Source organism: Elaeis guineensis, chromosome 4, assembly GCF_000442705.2.
Source record: "Elaeis guineensis isolate ETL-2024a chromosome 4, EG11, whole genome shotgun sequence".
Taxonomy (NCBI): Eukaryota; Viridiplantae; Streptophyta; class Magnoliopsida; order Arecales; family Arecaceae; genus Elaeis; species Elaeis guineensis.
This window is the reverse complement of record NC_025996.2, coordinates 56,995,746-57,016,052: the sequence shown is the minus strand read 5'-3', so window position 1 is coordinate 57,016,052 and position 20,307 is coordinate 56,995,746. Positions and strand designations below refer to the sequence as shown.

General features: G+C 38.9%; 1 protein-coding gene across 1 annotated transcript; it reads left to right on the top strand.

Moving 5' to 3' along the window:
• The first annotated feature begins 8,763 nt into the window (after positions 1-8,763).
• LOC105042494 (uncharacterized) lies at positions 8,764-20,159 on the top strand. The gene is made up of 6 exons (XM_010919734.4): positions 8,764-9,313; positions 9,510-9,608; positions 13,050-13,227; positions 15,053-15,150; positions 19,602-19,663; positions 19,746-20,159. The coding sequence occupies exons 1-6, from the start codon at positions 8,852-8,854 to the stop codon at positions 19,867-19,869; spliced, it is 1,023 nt and encodes a 340-aa protein (XP_010918036.2). The 5' UTR covers positions 8,764-8,851; the 3' UTR covers positions 19,870-20,159.
• The last annotated feature ends 148 nt before the right edge of the window (positions 20,160-20,307 follow it).

The following is a 20,307-nucleotide window of genomic DNA, read 5'->3' as shown; positions in this document are numbered from 1 at the left end:
GATGGCTAAGACCTTGGAGATGGCGAGATTTTATTCATGGCTGCCCTTTATAGAGAGGCCCCTTATCAATTACCGCCATCATGACAAGTCACCACATTTAATCACTCGATGTGATAAGAACATCATGAGGCCTCTTAGGGCCCAACGACCAAAGCCAAAGGTTAGAGGCCGATGTTGAGATCGATAGTCGAAAAGGGATCGAGGCCACCATAGAGTTCGTCGGTCAAGCAAGGATCAGATGAGCGTAGAGGATACGGGCATCCATAGGCAGAAGCCAGACAAGTGGGTGTATTTTCTCTGACACCTTTTCTCTCTCCTTGCTCTTCCACTCCTGCCACTTTTTGTTTCGATGTATGGTCCGTAGGAGAATGGGATGAGAGAGTGGGAAGCAATTAATGCTTGCGTCAACAATTAATGCTTGCATCAGATCCAAGTGACCCAGAGCAAATGTATAATGGTTGGTGTGGTTCAAAAAATCCTCTATTCCACGTCTTCAGCCAATATAAAAATACCCCCAACACTAGCTCCCCCACTCCGAGTCTAGTCATAACTTGGTCGGGTGAAGGGAGTATCACAAATTTGCTAAAGATGTGCCAAGGTCAGCCTTTCAGCCATGGCGATGTGTTTGCAGTTTCCAGTTGGCTCACTTATGGACAAGGACCATCATTGGACCGTTTTGGTTTCTAGGGGCCTTGGCTCTACTTGCTAAAGGGCGAGAATCTTCGGGCCTTCGTCAGTGCTACTCGTTGAAGGGCGAGGGGCCTTTGGATCTTTGTCGGCACTCTTCGGCCTTAGCCATATTACTGCCACTTTCACGAGTAGCCTGTCTTTGTTCCTCAGGCTTTAATGGTTGATGTGGTTATCTAACCTGCTGTATGCTACCCATTCGATAATTCAATTTATGAGTGTGCGGAAGGGAGATTGCTGTCAATTTTACCAGACATAGTAGCTAGATATGGATCAGCTCTGGTGCAGTAGGTTTAGCGGATCAGTAGAGAAGAAGGTCGTTGATCGAAGCAGCAGCTTTGGAGATGAAAAAGATATAATTATCCATAGCATATCTGTTCATGGATGAAACCCCCAGATACTTGGATCTGGATCCATTTATAGGGAAGATCAATGGTGATGGGTTCACGATGACCATCAGAGGTGGAGAGAAGGGGGGGGACCCCGGATTTAGCTCTCGGGCATTGCCGAAGATGAGGTAAAAATAGGGATCGATTTTGGAAGCCCAGATTTGAGACCAATTGGTGCCGCAAGCGAACCATTTGTGCATATCTTCCATATCTTGACCATCTTGGACAGCAATATCGAAGCCCAAATTGAAAAGATTCAATTATCCATGAAAGTACATCAAAATTTTTGAAAGAAATTGGCACCGATAGGGACTTCGGCCCATTGATAGGGGCTTGAACGCCACTTAGAATCGATTTTACCGATGGGATCTTTGGCATCACTTGGAAGCAAGTCGATCGGCGGGCAGCTGGCATTATTTGAAATCGATTCCAAGTGGGGTTCGATATAGATAGAGGCAAAGCACGCAAGTGGAGGACTTTGGGAACTCCACGGTTGGTCTCAGGGGTAGTTCCAGCACCGAATGGGGCTCGCAGGAGGGGGTGATGTCGTCCATGGATAACTTTGACACTGGACGGACTCTGAGGGCTGCTTGTGGTTGTGACGATCGGTGAGAGTGCATGCAAATGGCGTGGCCCAGGATTGGGTCGGTTAATGAACTTTGGCATTTGTTGAGGGGTTCGATGTTGATGAAGGGGCATGGCCTCTAGAACTTGGAACAGGAGATTGGGATCTTGGCGAGAGCTCGCACGAGCCTTCAGTCGCCGATCCAATGGGGTCCGAATTGTAGACGTCGGTCTTGGTGTAGGAGGCTCGAGCCGAAGGGGGGCTAAGCATGTAGAAATGGAGATGGCCGAAGGGGTGGTACCGAGATGGTGTCGGCCAAGAGAGGCACACGTGCTGGGGAGGTGGCTAGGAGGGTGCGTGTGGAAGTGTTGGCTGAATGAGGTTTGGCACCACTTAGGAGGGGATCGACGGAAGGGATTCGATCGAGAGGCTTTGATAGCGCCATGGGTTTCGACACTCGGTAAGGGTTCGGAGGCCACCACTGAGAGGGATCGACAGCACATGAAAAATGCACCAGACTTGGAGAGTGCCACGGAGAGGGATCGGCACTATTTGGCGAAGAGAGCTTAGATCAAGAGCTGGAGGAGATCGATGGGGACCCTAAGGAGGGATCGGTGCCACCTGGAGCCGGATCTGGAGGCATGCATGAGAGAGGTGCGGCCTCTGGAATCCAAAATGTGGGTGGAGAGTGGACACACACGAGAAGGGCACAGTGTGGTCTATGAGTGACTTTGGTGTCAACCGAAGTCGGATGCATAGGGGATGCTTTGGTGCTCTCGAATCTCTATACGAAAAGTTTAGCTACTTGTTGGACACCTTGGCCTCGTCAAGGATGCGTGTGCAAGGGGTGCAACATCGTTCATGGGTGACTCTGGCACCGGTTGTGGGTGCGTGTGGGCTACATCTGTGGTGGGGCAAGTGGGGCTAAGTGAGATTAAGGAGATGCTGGTTTGAAGGAGGACTTGGGTCCCACCACTCTTCCACCAAAATTCCTTAGTGGCCTCCTATATGTATGTTTGATACTGACGGGTGGATAGGATTGGGCAGCATGTTTTTTAATTTGATTGTACCACTTACAGGGGAATGGATGAGATAGGAAAAAGGTTATGGCATATGCTAAGTTTGAATGACCCAAGGGCAAATCCCGAGGCCTATGCAGGAGTTCTGAAAGGAAACTTTGTGGTCAGAGCGCTCAAGCTCAATGGTCACCCATGATGATTTGGTGTTAATTAAATGTTGGACCCCATTGATTAGGAGACTTCGGTTCTATTAAAGACAGACCTATTTCTGGGATCATGTATGTGGGAGAAATGCAGCACCCTCAAGAGGTCCGTGCATAGGTGGCTTTGCCATGGTCTGACTTCGGGTGCATGGGGTCCCTGTTCCTATAATCAAGTCGTTTTCAATCAGAATGTGTTGAATTGAAATTTTTCACCTTTGCCTATATTCATTGTTTCAGTTTTCATGGGTTGTGGTATTTCAAACTTGAATATGCTTAAATTATGTGCCAGTGAGGTTTTTAGCTCTTCCACCGAAGAGTGAGATCTTCGGTCATGTTTTCACTAAATAGTGGGGACTTCGACTGCACTTTCATTGAGCAACGGGGGCTTTGACTGCACTCTTATTGAATAATGAGAGCTTCGACTACTCTTCCACTGAAGAGTGGAGACTTTATCTGCTCTCCCACAGAAGAGTGAGGTCTCTGGATCTCCACTGAAGAGTGAGATTTCTGAATCTCCATTGAAGAGTGAGGTCCTTTGCCCTCTAACAGAAGAGTGAAAGCTTTGGATGCACTCCCATCATGGTGGAGACTTCGACTGCACTTTCATTGTGGTGGGGGCTTCGACCGTATTTCCATCATTGTGGAGGCTTCATTTGCACTCTCACCGTGGTAGAGGTTTAATCTGCACTCCATGGCTTGATCTATTCTCTGGGGCTTGATCTGCTCTCTCACTATCATGGGGGCTTCGGCTACATCAAGGACAACCTTGGTGGTGATGGGGATGCTCATGCAAGAATGTCAGATCGAACGGGAATAGCCTCACACGTCAAAATCCATCCTTTGAATCCTTTTAAAAAAGAGAAGACAAAGAGCATCGATTTTCAATGCTCCTCCATTGGAGGGAACATGGACTATGAGTGGTGTGCACCTTGCCCCACTTTGATATTCATGATTTCTTTATTCCATCTCATCCCCTCTCTTTCTCCTGAAAGAGCATCTTTTTTAATGTATCTGTCGAAGACCTGGGGCATAGGTGATGTTGCCATATAATATGATTTCTTTAGAGAATGGCTTGAGTTTCTATTTAAGCTCTCCGAGCATCTCTTGCACTTCTATTTTGTCCTAATCATTCGTCAACCAATCATGTATTTTGTTGGCATTGCGTGTACGTATATATTTTATTATTCTATGCCCTAGCGGCATTCTAGTGTATAAAGTGTAGAAGCAACTAAAGGTATCCAAGTGCCTCGATGTTCATGCATAAGCAACAGCATGGGGTAAAAAGGGGCTTCGGAGCCTCCTTTCTTTTTCCTTATCTTATAGACTTATAGTTCTATCCAAAAGGAGGAGAAATAAAATAAAAAAAATAAGTTTTCTCTCATGTTGTTGCATTTTAGACTTAAAAATGCTTAAGTTTAGCATCAAGAAGGTCTTCTGCCTTCCACTGAATAGTGGGATCTTCGGTCCGTCATTGAAGAGTGAGGTCCTCGGCAAGTGGGTGGCTTCGGATGCACTCTCATCGAATAGGTGGGGGCTTCGACAGTCTTTTGCTGAGTGGGGGCTTTGGCGACTCTCCTACCGAAAAGTGTGGGTTCGATTGCTCTCCTACTGAAAAATAGGAGCTTTGACTGCACTCCTATTAAACAGTGAGGGCTTCAGCCACACTCCCATCAAACAGTGAAGACTTTGACTGCTCTCCCACTGAGCAGTAGGGGCTTTGACTACACTTCCATCGAACAGTGGAGGCTTTGGCTGCTCTCCTACTGAAGAGCAGGGGCTTTGCCTGCTCTCCACTGAACAATAGGGGTTCGCCGACTCTCCCACAAAAGAGTGGGGTTTTGTCTGCTCTCTTCAGGTACATAAATGGCCGTTCATGCCCTCCTTCATAGAAGTTATGAGTTCTGTTAGAGAGTTTTTGGGTCTTACTAGACTCATTTTATTTGCCTTGGCACAATGGTCTTCTTCCTTGGGACTCTTTTCTTCCAAGTATTTGGGATCTTACAAGGGCCAACTCTTCTTCTTCTTATCTTATAGGTTGTAGTCCTATCTAGAAGGAGGGGAAATGAAATAAAGAATGAGGGCTTAAGAACCTCTTACCAGAAAGTTTTATGTATGTCTTTTGAGGCTGGCTTCCTCTTCCGATCCGGATTACATAGCCTCTATTTATTGAACTCCACCGATAGTATTCATGGGGATAACGATCGATCCGCTTGATTTATGACTGTATTCGATCCATTTGATCTATAGCCACAGTTGAGTTCGGCATCAATCATGAATTCCCAAATCATCTTAGTGACATCTTTTAGAGGGCTTTGCTAATCATTGGGATTAGCTCAAAATCTTTTGCATATTATTTTTCCTTGCTCTTAATCTCTAGCCCTTCGCAGCCTCAGTGCGGAGCAAGGCACGTGCATGGAGGAGCTTACAACCTCTGCTTTCTTTTTCCTCTCCATTTCTTCTCCCTTCCTTCTCTGTTATCACTGATGGCAGGAACAGGCTAGGGGGAAAGGACAGAACCCTTTTCTTTTTTTTTCTTATTTGTTTGATATGCTTTTCTTTCTCTCTTGTTCTTTTTCTCCCATTACATGTCCTCAAAAGCCACGTTCATCCTTCCAACTTACTCATGGTTACCCACTTATTCCTACAAAGTGATGTGACGGGCTTATGCGAGGCCTCCTTTGGGGTCATCATAGCAGGCCATTAAATGTATTAATTTAACCAAAGGGGGATGGGCTCCAAGGGCTTGTCACATTTTAGCGGGCAATGAAGTCGGTGCGGATGTTGAATCGAAGCCAACGGTGAAGCCCGAACCAAAGACCAAAGCCACAAGATACAAACAGGGAGCGACAGGATAACAATTGAGGTGGGGTGACTGGGTCCCCTTGATAAAACGGTCACTCCTATCGACGAATAGGCTTGCATCCTCCTAACTTAAATTATTTACTCTCGGCTCTCAAGTCTGACCAAGGAAGCTTAAAAGAAATGAGGTGCCTTCCACTTAACGGGGTAGAGATTGATAGTTGTATGGCATAGACTACCTCATTCCTTTCGAGAGCCAGCAAAGGGAGTTGTGGGGGATGCTTTGATAGCCCTCTGGTAGCTAGCGCGGAGTATAGTCTCCGATCAGAGCGATCGCTAGCAAGCATTCCTTAGGTTAGAATACCCCAAGGATGCTCTTCACGATAGCACGATAATGGTTTGCATGCTTTTTTCGAGAGTGGACACGCTCTTCTGACGGGGTGGCTCGTGCCATTGAGATCACTACATGGATTCATCTGGAAGTCGTGCTCTCTTCCCTGCCTGAGGTTTTCTCCCTGACTGGGACTTCCTTTTTCACTGAGAGCTTCCCCAATTTTGAGTCTGGCAAGGATGACCCTGGCTAATTTTGGGATGGATGATCAAATTTCATCCACATCGGAGCAGCGCGATGATGCTCCTCCCCTTGAATGCTCATGCCTTCCCCTTGGAGGTTCAAGATCCTTTCTCTAGTACCAATCTATTGCGGATGAAATCCATCTTGAATCGGAGGTGCTAAAGCATGATGAAGCTCAACGAGTCAACAGTAGCTGGACCTGTAAGAAAAATTTTCACTGGAGGTGGCTCCGACGGAGATCCTTCGACGCTCGAGTTAGATTTCTTGCAACAGAAGGGAAAGAGGAGTATTTTCTGAGGAGAAGAGGAGGCGTACCTTTAAATCTCCGCTTTATCTTTATTTATAGGAGGGTTTAGAGCCTTAAGAAGATGAAAGATCATAGAAAATCTTTTTGCCCCCCATAATATCTTCGAAAACTGTGCCTACCACTTTGATTCTCTAAGGGCTGGAAAGATAGCATCACCTCATGACAAGTGGAAGCTGCTCACATTTATTGCATAGAATAATGGCTAAGATCTTGGGGAAGAAGAGATTTTATTCATGGCTGCCTTTTACAGAGAAGCCCTTTGTCAATTACCGCCATCATGATAAGTCACCATATTTAATGGCTCGATGTGATAGGAATATCATGAGGCCCTAACGATCAAAGCCAGGGGTTGGAGGCTGATGTTGGGATCGGTAGCCAAAGGAGGGGTCGAGGCCACCATGGAGTTCATTGGTCGAAGCATGGATCAGACGAGTGCAGAGGATGCGGCACCCATGGGCAGAAGCCGGACATGTGGGTGTATTTTCTTTGTCACCTTTTCTCTCTCCCTACTCTTCCACTCTTACCACTTTTTGTCTCGATGTATGGTCTATAGGAGAATGGGATGAGAGGGTGGGAAGCAATTAATGCTTATATCAGATTCAAATGACCCATAACTATAATGGTTGGTGTGGTTCAAAAAATCTTCTATCCCACGTCTTCGACCAATATAAGAATACCCCCAACAATAAGAATACCCCCAATAGTAATAATATTATTCAATAAAATGATATTTTAAAATATAGTAATATTTACATTATAAATATATAATATTATTATATTATAATAATAACATAATATGATATAATAATATTTTTAATAATAATATATTATAATTAAATTATAATAATATAATATATTATATTATAATCTATCATAACCAATATATTATATTACATTATAAATTATATTATAATATTATCATAATATTATATTATATTACATTACAATATTATGTTACATTATATGATAATAATATTATATAATATAATAATATTTAATATATAATAATATATAATATAATATTATATTATTCTTTATTATATGATATCATATAATATCTTTTGCTGTCACTTTATCATATCAAAAATATTTTTTTTTATTTTTATTATCAATATATATTAAAATTTTAAAATATTTTATAAATATAATTATCAAATAATAAATAACTATTTGTAAAAACTCTTCTTTTAAAAGTTCTTATTCTCAAGAGTTCCGCTCCAATCCAAACAGGCCTCCCCTGTGGCTAAGCTTTTGGATGGTATAATAATATTTAATAAAATATCGAAAAGCTATTTTGATTTTACTAAAAAGTTGAAAAGATCTATTTGAGAAAAATTTTATTTTGAAGCTTTCTCCAAAAATATTTTTTAACTAATATCGAAAAATTATTTAAATTTAAATAATTTTTTTAATGACCCAAATATCCCTAACAAATCTCATAATTATATTTCATATCATATTATATTATTATATAATAAATATAATATAATATAATAATAAATTAGTATTATGGTATATTATAAATATATAATATAATCTATTATAGTATTATTATATTATAAAAATATAATTTGATATAACAATATTTAATAATATAATATTATTATATTATAATAATATAATATAATATTTTATATTATAATTTATTACTAGATTGGACTATAATCATTATATTATATTATATTATATATTACATCATAATTATAATAATATTATATTATAATATAATACTGTATTATATTACAATATTATATTACATTATATGATAATAATATTATTCAATACAATAATATTTACTTTATAAACATATGATATAATCTATTATAATATTATGATAATTATAATATAATATAAGATAAAATATTTTAGTTATAATATAATATATATATTATATTCTATTATTAAATTAGATTATAACCAATATATTATATTATAATTATAATATATAATATAATATTATAATATATATTACATTATACGATGTTAATATTATATAATATAATAATATTTTAATATATAATAATATAAAATATTATATTTGATTATTTTTTATTATACAATATTATGCAATATCTTTTTTTATTATTTTATTATATCAAAAATATTTTTTTATTTTAATAATATTTTAAAATACTAAATATGATTATGAAATAATAAATAATTATTTTATAAAATTTTTATTTATGAAAACTTTACCTCTCAAAAACCCTACTTCCAAAGCTCCAGCTCTACTGCCACCAGCAATCTGGACCTCGGTGTGGTTTGTCGTTAACCAAGCGAAGGGTCCTAGGAGGAAGATTCCGCGTCCATGGCTTCCTCCTCTCTTGTCCGGCCTCTCTCCGCCGGCGCCACCGCCTGCCTCGGCACCCTTCCCCGGCTGGCCCCCCCGTTCTGTCCTTCCTCCTTGTCTCTCCGGCCCCAAACCCGCGGCCGCCGTCCCGCGTCCTTCGTCGCGAGGGCGAGAGGAAGGGAAACTCCCGCCTCGCAGCAGTCCAAGAACGCAAAGGAATCGAACCAGGCCGCCTCCGCTTCCGCGCCTGAAGGAGGGGAGGAGGTGGAGGAGGACCTGCCCTGGATCCAAGAGAAGGCCCTTGACCTTGTGGAGTTCACCGGGACTGTGACCCAGGCCATCCCCGGGCCTCGCGTTGGCCAAAGCCCGCTGCCGTGGCTTCTCGCCGTGCCGCTGGCCTACGTCGGGCTCTCTTTCGTCATTGCCTTCGTTAAGACCGTTAAGAAGTTCACTTCGCCCAAAGCCAAGCGCAAGAGACTGGTACCAGTGGATCCTTGACTTATGTCTGAATGGGAGTTTTTTTATCTTTTCAATAGATTCTTTTTTGATATTCTTCTCCTTACAATTTTCAAGTGGATAGAAGGAATTTTTATGTTGGTTTGGGGCTACCATGTTATTGGTTATAAATTCAAGGGCACTGTTTGCATGTTTATTAAAAAGTGATATCTTTTTGTAGGTAAATAAGAATGCTTTCTTGTTGAAATCAATAGACGAGTTGTTTCAGAAGGGGAAGGATGAAGTGAAACATTCAGCTCTCCAAGGCCTTATGGAGAAGGTAATATTCTTGACATTATACTTCTTTTCTAGCACTATAATGAGAATTATATGCATTAAAACTGCTGGTCCACTTCATATACTGTGTGGTTAACCAAATAGATATGACTGGATAATGAAAACAAAGAAGTAGCTTATTGCTAAGCAAGGGTTACATGTAATATAGAGGTTTTTATGGAATAACTTTGCCCGGCTTATCTGCAAAATGAGACTTGAGAAATTTCACTTGATTACCTCTGAATTGCTGTTTCAAACTTTTGAACTTTTGATTCTCTTTTGTAATCTAATTATCATTAGTGTTGGCTTAATTATGCACCAAGGCTGCTAAACTATATTTTGAGAGATTTTTATTAATTTCAATTAGTAGAAGGGTCTCCCTTGACTGCCTGTTGCAACTCTATATAGGCAATATGGTTTAGTCATAGGATTGTATCTGCATATGCAGGCATGCATGCAGCAACATTCATCAGATCTCAAAAACCACTAATGGCTATTCTTTGCAACATCTCTACAATCAGATAAGCCATTCTAAGGATAAGGTAGGCCTTTCCATTTTGTGCTAGTTGTTTCAGCCTTTTTCCTAGGGTTTAAAGTTTTTGTCCTCATGTCTGAATGGCTTAAACACCTTTTCCAAATTCTAGTCCTGGTGATACATTAATTCATTCTGGAAACGAGTCTGTATGGTTGCATCTTGATGGTTTGTACTTGTCTTATGGAACTATTGTTATTTACAGTTTCAGTTCATTGTCATTAAATCGTTGTTTCTGGCGTTCACCTTTTTTTTGTTTTTTTTGAGACTAGGAGGGGTTAATTCCCACCTTTTCTACACTACACCCACCCTATGATTGGGAGCTAACTCTTAACGGAAATCAAATCCCTACCTTCTTGCCCAAGTGGTGAGGTGTGATACCATTTGAGCAAGTGCTTGTTGGTGGCGTTTGCAAATAGTAAATTTGGTAGGATGCTGTATGAGCGTTTTCTTAGTTAGTAAATCAAAATTTCCTGTTTCATTCTTCCACTAGTTCTACTTTAATGCCAATACAACTACAATAATGGCTGTATGGAAAATAGTTATTTCAAAGGAGATGATAAATGGGGATATAAAATATTTCAAGGCACCTAATGGTTGTTTTCTCCCTCATTTACCATAATTCTTGCCTACAAGATTTGCCCAATTTTGAAGTCCATTTTGTAGATTCCTTGGAGCTCACCATTCTTATTGAGTTTGATTTTTATTGTTTCAATATGTGCATATGTGTGTATCTTTATATACGTATACATATGTATCCATATTTATGTGTATATATATGTATGTATATATAGTGTATATATGTATCTATGCATGAATGTGCATGAGTACAAACTATGGATGAGGGTTGACGTTAGGTTGATAATAGCTGTTTGACAAGAAGTTCAAGCTGTATGTATAACTGTCTTGATCATGTTTCGAAAATCACCTAAATGACAGTATGACCGATAATGTATTGTTCTGGTGTGAAACTAGCATTGATATAGGATGGAAGCACAAATGGGACTAAATGCTGGGATGGAAGTGCATGATCATATTTTTTTGTTTAGAGAAATCTTCAAGGTATCAAATGTAAGGTCATGGTCCATTTTTCTAAAAAGTGCCTAGCATGTTTCTTATGTTTGCTCATGTAACATGCAATCCTTACTTTGGTCATCACGTTTGCTATGATACTTTTTAAATGTTTTTTACAAAGACATTTAGTTGAATATCACCAAACCTCCATGAAGGGTATAAAAGGAAATTGGTAAGCAACTGGCTTGCTATATCTTTCGCTGCAGTTTGACCAATCATCAAAAAAGTCAGATATAAAAAACTGAGATATAAACATAACCGTGAAATCACTTGGATCCTTTGTGATTATTGAACTAGTATTTAGTGCTGCTATGAGCTTGCTTGCTTTCAATCTTCTAGTCCTCTCGCTTGCTCCCTCTTGCTATTGGAGATCAAAGATCCCTTGTTTGTGGCATCGTCACCTTCTCTGCATCTCCTCCATTGCTTGCCGCCTCCTTGTCAAGTCTATTGCTGTCTTAGGTCATCTTGTCCTATTCTCAACTTTTCCAAGCCCCTTGTATTTCATAATTTCTCGCTACTAGCAACTTGGTCCCCTGTTGGCCTCTGCCAGCATTGCTTTTGGGGCTATTTATGTGCTCCATTTGTGTCAGCCTCAAGTGCAACTGCGATGTCACTGACTTTACAAGCGGTGGGACTTGGCCTCAAGGGGTCCACTTAGGATCAGGTGGTGCTGCTTGGCACGGCTGGTTCAGCCATGTGGTGGAGGTGGTGGGGTGGTTGTAGAGGTGGCGGCAGCATGAGGAAAACAAAGCACGACCATTATGAGGAATTGCAAGGCTAAGAAGACTGTGATCTACAACGATCGGTAGGATGAGAACATACTTGTGATTAGTACCATTCAACACCAATCAAGGGTGAGCAGGAAGTCGAAGAGAAAGAGAGGAGAGGGAGAAGAGAGAGAGAGAGAGAGAGAGAGAGGAGCACAAAGAAGAGAAACAAAGTCATGGTAGTTGTAGGAAATCCAAATAGAGGTGGTTTTGACAAAAGTCATCATCATCATCATTAGGCCTGGGAATGATCACTTAGGGTCTCAAAAGACTGTAATGTGGTGTGATGTAAATTACAGGTGTATGTATGTATTTATGTATTTATATGAAAGAAAATAAGAAGTTTGAAATCTACTAGGATTCTTAGATACCTCACACTTAATATGAGATTCCGAATCTTACATAAATTAGGAAACTGACATATTGGCCAAAAAATTCATATAACTAGGAAGTACATGGCATTTAGAAAGCGTGCATTAACTTATAATGTCACAAAACAAAACTTGACATCATATTATGACTTAAGATGCCACTGTATTAGCTAAAACGACACATTATTGATGTGTTCCTAGAGAGTAAATATTAACAAAAATATATGGTAGAAACACAGATTTACCATTGACTCCAAAGTATTTTTTTTTCATGATCAAAAAGATAAATCATCATGCAATCGGTCTTATTAAGATGACTGGGCTCATATACTGTTGATCTTTTGTGCAGTATAACCCCATCACATAATAGTAGCCCTTTTTGCTTGGTTTGCTGATTGTCATTGTGTTTGACCCATGATGATTCTCTTCTAATTAAGTGATCTGGGCGCATGTCTAAATTGGAACAAGATTTTTGGCCTAGCTAAGGTAAAATTATGCTGTTGTTTGTAACTTGTTATTTAAACTAAATTAGGAAAATAGGAAGTTCTGTTAGGTTGTCATTTTGCAGACTGATTATTTCACTTAGTTATTCAGCATGCACAGCACTTGTAAATGTAATCTATTCCATGCAGTCAAATCTTTTATCAAACATGTAATTAACATTACTTTGGTGATGAACTCTACTGCCTGTGTATGTTCAGACAGGTTTTAGCATGGAAGATATTTTAAGAAAGTACATCCGGTATGCGTTGAATGAAAAACCTTTTAACCCTGACATGGTCGTGGATCTCATACATCTTAGAAAAGCATCAATGTTGGAAGATGCTCAAGTTGCTGCAGTTTTAAATGAGGTTTCAAGGCGAATTGTCAAGGAGAAAGGTGATGCTCACTACATTTTGCTTTTACTGGTGGTCAAATTGCTTCTTTCTTGGAACCTTCAAAAAATTATGCATTACAACTTTTAGAATCTACAAATTCTGTTAATTCTCAAACAAAAGTTGACTGTTATGTGAGTTAGAAATTAAACTTTTTAGTTTAAACTTGATTTTAGTTATAGATGGTCTTTGAAGTCTATAGTGCACTTGACTGGGTTTTGCGCTTGACTTGGTCCTAGAATTAGACAGGGTTTTCTAGTCAAAGACTTGAATCATATCTAAGTAATGTTTTGATTAATATATGATATTATGATGTACATGATTGTGAATCCATTATTTTTTTAGAGGCACCCTGTCCTTTGCTTTAACGAGTTTGTAAATCTAGTGTGCACTTCAGAATTCTTTTCATCTAAGATTTGATTGAAAATGTGGGTTCTTTTCACATTTCTATGAGTGCTTGATAACAGCAATCTCAAGGTGTTGTTGAGAGGTGATAGCAACAGAGTTTATTCTACATGTTGGAATATACTTGTTAAGGAACCTTATTTTGATCTATTGTGAAATTAGATTTTTTTTCTTTTTTTTTTTCACAGTGTCCAGTCACTAATCCATGAAAATAACAACAATATTTTTGTTTTTTGAGAATAGAAAGGAGTCCCACCTGTATTAAATTAATTACCTAGATCGGAAATCTTGAGGATACACCATTCAAGACAAACCCTGAACCTCCAGTTTTTAAGCAGAGGGTATGCCCACTAAGGTCACCTTAGATCATAAAGGAACAACCATACTATTGTGATATGTTCTTATCTTAGGTGACTTTACCCTACTTTATCTTTATTAGGTCACTGGCATTTGACATGCATGATGCATGTGATTGATCCAAGAATGAGGATTATTTGATGGGTGGTTATGACTTTTTTGTGAAAATTTAGAATCATAGAGAGAAGGAAGTGGGGGCATTTCTAAAAGCTCAGTTTGCTACCTCTCACTTTCTCCTTTCTTTCCTCTTACATGTGCTTGAGAGTTTATGGTAGTAAAATGCTAGAGATGCTGGGAGTGGTAGAAAGCTTGGACTCATGCTTAGGGGACAAGACGTCCTATGTGGGCAGATGTAACTTAGTCATTTGATAGTCCAATGACTAGGTTAGATCAGACTTGTGTAGTGTTCTTTTGTAAAACATGGGGTTGTGCTTGAGGTAAGATACTGATTCTTACTTCTTTCTCTCCTTTTCTTCTCTTATTTGTACAAGCCATGCATGACGGCAGACTGATGATATGATAAGTATGGTTTAGGCTGAGGCATAGTGTTGCTAAGGGAAATGTCTGTATTATAATAGTGAAGATAAATAACAATGGAAGCCTAGGTACCCTAGGCATAATGTGGTGTTATATTAGAGTGCCTAAGAAAACATAGTGTTGTATTAGAGTGCAGGGAATACATTGTAGAATTAAAATAACAAGCCCTAAGCACCTTCACATGCATAGGCAAATTATATAGTAGTAAGTAGTTGAAATGCTAATTGAGATATGGGATAACAGTAGGTTTGAACTTTATAGTTTTTTCATTCAAAAGATTTTTTAGTCATGTCATGTTATTTCTTTGACTCTATTTTATCAAAGTTTCGACTCTATTTGGAGGAAAAGAATGTACAATTTTAAATGAAGTGGTTGCCTTTTATACAAGTCATTTCTGTGAGCTTCTTGCTAGGAGTGCAATTAATATCATCTGGGGAGTATATTTGCCTTGGCATTGCAGAATGAGGGGTTTTTGGTTATGTTGTAGCATTAAGCATAAATTTTGACTGTTATCATATTATGTTTTTCAGGGCCGGTAGTCATGGACATATCAGGATTTACGGAAAGGGGTTTTAAGAGAAAGGTTGCTGTGCAAGCCCTATTTGGAAAGATCTTATACCTATCTGAGGTAAGCTATTGTCTTATATAAAAGCTATTTAAATACTTCTCTCCCATTTCATCACAGTGACAATCTATATGCAAATCGTGAAGGATTCTCATCTTTTTTTTTTTTTTCCAAAAAAAGCAAATGATGGGCGCATACCATATCTAACTTCATTATATGTAAAGTTATATAAGCATACAAGGTATAGGGGAGATTAAATGCTAATATGCAAATCTTGGGAATAAAGAACCTATACTAAAGGTCTTCCCAAGGCACATAAAAAGGCAAAAAGTGAGTACTGAAAGCAAGCAAAAATTTAAAAAGCAGACATTCTTCTGATTGTAAAGAAGCCCTATTTGGTTCAAAGCCCTATTTGGTCTTGGGACACCTGCCCTATTTGGTTCAGGGCAGGTGTCCCTGCTTGCAAACCCTGTAGGGGAATGAAATCCCACAATTTAAGACTCTCCAAGGTACTCTTTGATTTCTTGCCATGAGCACCCATATATATTCTTAGCCTTATTACTGCCTTTTCTCTTTCGTTGAATTTGTGCAAATCTCTTTATCGTTCTTTCTTTGAATTCTTATGTTCTTTCTTTAGCTGGTTATCTGATCATACCATGTTTCCTCTGTTCTTGTATTTTTTGCACGTTCATTTGCTCATGTTTTGGAGGGGCAGGATGGGGTTTATTCTGCAGTCCTGAGCTTGTTGATGGGGACATGATTATTTATATTAAAAGAAAAAAAAAAGAAACAAACCTTTCACATCATTGGCCAGCCATTGCCATTTTTCAACCATCCCCATTTTATACTATTATTTTCTCCTCCTCCTCCCCCACCCCACCCCCGCTCATTTTTTTCAACCAGTCCTGAAAGTTTTGATTTTACCTTTTTTGTTTGTTGATGAGGGCATGATGATAAGATGCTTCCGACAACATCAGCAACCATCGAGATTTTTCAACCATCCCCATTTTATACTATTCCTTTTCCTCTTCCTCCTGCTCGTGCTTCCATTTCTTCTTTCTGCTTCCATTTTGTTAGTGTTAGTGGCATCATTTAATTTTATTTACCATTAGAATCTTGCATTTTCTTTGTTGTAACATTTTTGACTAGAAGATGACTGCAGTCATCTCTTATGATGTATAAGATGACAAGCATCTGAGTATATCCTTCACTATAATTAAAGGATTATGTCTGTTGGTTATGATTATATTTACTTCATCATTTACTATTTTATCTAAACCATCGAAGATACTTGGTCTATTTATTTAGAACAGAAAACCTCTTATGTTTATCAGGCCCTGATTGACCATAAGCATTTTAAGCTTCAGGCACCTCACTTTTTGTTTTTGTTCTTTTTGTTGCTTATAGATTACTTGATTATCAGGCACTTCATTGGAACCTGTGTACCTAATTGTTGATTTTTTGCTCATAAAGTCAAAGAGTTCAGGACTATCACAAATTGCCTGCAAAAATTTAAACAAGGAGACAGAGCTTAAATGAATCGAGAAGAATAAAATAAAATTGGCAAACCTTTTAAGGATATGCTTTCAAACTGTGGAGCTTGTCTGGAAACATAAAAAGCTTTGTTCATATTTTACCTACATGAATTCTGCAACAAAAAGTAAGTTATTCATCCATCCATCCTTGAAAAAATATATCAACAAGGTTGAACCTTAGGTGTATCCTGAAAAAAATATGTATCTGAGTTCTTTTGGAATCTCAGTTACTTTTAAAATGCCTCTATCCAATTGCATGTAGCTAAGGCAGAGACCAATGTATCAATTTATTTTTTTCTCCACATAGTTGATTGTGAAAAATGAGCTGAGAGTGAAAATGTGGACTTTTATCTGAACGTAGGCATGGAACTAAAGTGAATATAAGTGAAAAGAGATGAATAGAAGTATAATGAAGTGCAAAGTGTACAGCAAGGTGAATGGAACTTGCTTCTAAGCTTCAATGGACAAATATTAACATGTTTTTTTTTATGTCATAAACCTTATTAATTAATTTTTTTCATGTTTTTGTCACTGACACAAGTTTTTTGGCCTTATGTTTTAAATTATAAGTTTCAAAAATAAAAAATTCCAACTTACCCAAACCTTTGGGGGTGTGAAGGGACTTTATCATCAAGTTGATAGGGGCTCTAATATTAGCTCTGGCTTAGTCTCTAGAACTATTTGATCCAAGAAGCTGCCACGTTTGTGACATTTGAAGGTCTAGATTCAAGAACCTTAATTTAAGTTGATTATATGAATCAAAATTAACAGTTATGTGGGAATTAGGGGTATATAAAGGGTTCAACACTCATGAGATGGTACATCCATTATTGATTACAGCACTAGACAGTAAGTTTGACGGAAAGGTATTCTGTTGGGGCTATTTATGGGAAAGGGCTGAAGTATAAAATGTAATGCAGGAATTGGAGGAAAAAAATAATTGCAATTTTAGAAAAAAATAAAGGGGGTCTTGAAGAGAACTCATGAGGATTGGTTTCTAGCTAAAATAAGAATTTGTGGATGATAGCTGACTTCTTGGAGGCCTTAGAATTGGAGTTCCTAAGAGAATCTGGAGGGGTAGAAGAGACAACTAACCAACAGATATTGTTAAAGAAGGAAAGATCTTGCATTCTCTTCCTCGCCTAGGGTTATAATCTTTGCCTTCAATGTGGAGTTACACAGCTCATTCAACCTTCTAAAATAAGTCTGTTGCTTCCATTACTTACATGAATATGTCAAACCTTGCTTTGAACAAAGACTTCTTCATTGCGTGTGTCAGGAAAACTTCAATTTGCCATGCAGTTTTTTCTTTTCACCTCTTCATATTTCAATGACCTTGATTAAGTACTGAAATGAAATCATTTCGTATCTTGATCTGGAACTTTTATTTAAGTCCTTTCATCCTTGTTGGCCCTTGTATAACCTATCTACAATATCTGTCTTCCTAGTACTTAGTCTATACCATCATTTCATATAGTCTAGACTCTATACAACCATTTCATTTTTGGTTAGGTTTTCTTCACCCCCCTCCCTAAAGAGAAGTGACAGGTTTGAGTCCATTTGTGCCTACTATTCGCACCGGAAACTCATCCATATTGTACAGTAAGAAAGTTTTGATTGGAAAAAGAAGTATGATCCTATTTGATTCATGTGACTAAGGTTCATCGTGTCAGTACTAGAGCCTGGAGTGGTTGGCCAGCAGTACAGTTCGGTATTTGCCCTCATGCCGTTCCGTATTGGGCCCAAACTAAGACAGAGCGAGATGAAGGGAGAATGGGAGAGGGAAAGGTGGGGGGGGGGGGGATGGAAGGAGAGGGAGAGGGCCTCCAGATGCCAAGGTTAGTGGAACTCGGAGTAGTGGGGAGGGAGGGAAGGAGGGAAGGAGGCTGTCAGAGGCCTTCGGTGGGCCTGTGATGCTGCTGTGTCTCCATCATACCGGTGAAGGTTGGAGGTGGGATTTCACCCTCCTAATTGAATCAAGGGCTTCGGCCCTTGTTTCATTTTTTTTTTTTTTTTTTTTAAGGGAGTTTTTATCGCATGAAGTTGGCAATATGGTTACTGACTTCACTATAGTTTCTATTTTTTTGGGATTTTCAGTTGACATCAACAATCCACCCTCTGGAGGTTTCTTCTCCATCTCCCTCTCCTTCCCTCTATCCTTGCTCCTCTAGGTTCGTCAAGCTCGACAGTGGCGCGGTGAGCTCCGTAGCCCTTCGGTGGCATCCGATGGCTCTCTCTTTCTTTCCTTCTCCTTCTCGCCCCCTCTCTCCCTCTCTCTTTATTTCTTTCCTTCGCCCTCTCCCCTCATCGGTTTCTCGTTTGACTACCGGAACCATCTTGATCGGCTGCCAGTACAGTACGTCATCCCTATAATGGGCGGCTTGGGGCAGTTCGATGAACCATAGGTGTGACTCCTTTTAAAATCATGTGTTGCTGTCCAGCTTGGCTTGCATTGCTTACAAATAGATAAAATGTGATATATGATGTTTTATGTAGTTGACTGGCATGAGCATAATTATTGGTATTTACCCATTTTTTGATATGCACTCTTTTTTTTTTTAAAAAAATGAACAAATATGTAGTCTTGTGCTCTTGGTGATTTGTTCTCTTTTATTTTTAACAATGTGCATGTATAGTTACTTAGTGGTCACTAGTGAACATAAAATATATTATCTTGGGTCTTCTTCCATGGCAACCCGTCGCCAGCCCTAGGAGGGTGCCATTGAATCTTAGAATACTCCCTCTTTTGGGTTGGGTTACATCAGTTGCTTTGCAATATTCATTTCTCTTGGTTGTCTTGTAAAAGCATTTTGTGATCCACATTATATTTAGTCAATTAAAAGACACAATGTGTAAGCACAACCACTGGTGGATGTTTTGTTATATGTCCAAATTGTTTTAAGTTGCTAAGTAGCTGCTTATCATTCATTTATTATTTTATATCTTATGTTGATTCTTCAATTTTGCATCCTAATCCAGCTTCCAGAGTTCTGTTCGAGAGACAGCTCGCTAATCATTAAGGAAATATTTGGAGTTACAGAGTATGACCAGTTGAAACTTATAGATCTGTATGCCACTGCTCTAAAAATTACATTGCTTATTTCATTTTCCTCTTGTGCACAGTGAGGATGCAGACACCCTCCGGATTCACACGCTTTCTGAAGCTGGTGATGTTGAATCACTCGAGAAGATGGTTGATGATTCTGATACAGAAGATTTTAAAGATGGATCGATATCGGCTCCTTAATGTTAAGTAACCTTGGAGCTTAAAAATATGGAGGGTGAGTGATTTTGAGAAACCCTTTTCTTAAAATTTTTGGTGTGTGTGTTGCTAGCATGTAGGTAACTGGCCAAAAGAATCTTTTTGACATTAAATACTTTTGGCATTGGTGTCTAAGAGGGAGAACAATTCAACAAGTGAGACAGGTAACAGAGTGCTTTTCCAGTGTGGTAATGCCAATATGGTACTTGCGTGCCTCCTGTACAATTAGTTTTGCTTAAAGGAAAATGGGAACGAAGAAGCCACTTTAATTAGAAGCATAGATAAACTGTGGAGAAATCTTTTCCTGTATCGTTCCCTTTATTTCTTTAATTTTTTTAAATTTAATTCTAAATATCTTGTCCCTTGCGCCTGCAGTTCACTAACTTTTATGTTGATCTTTTTTTCCCAAAACAAATGGTGATA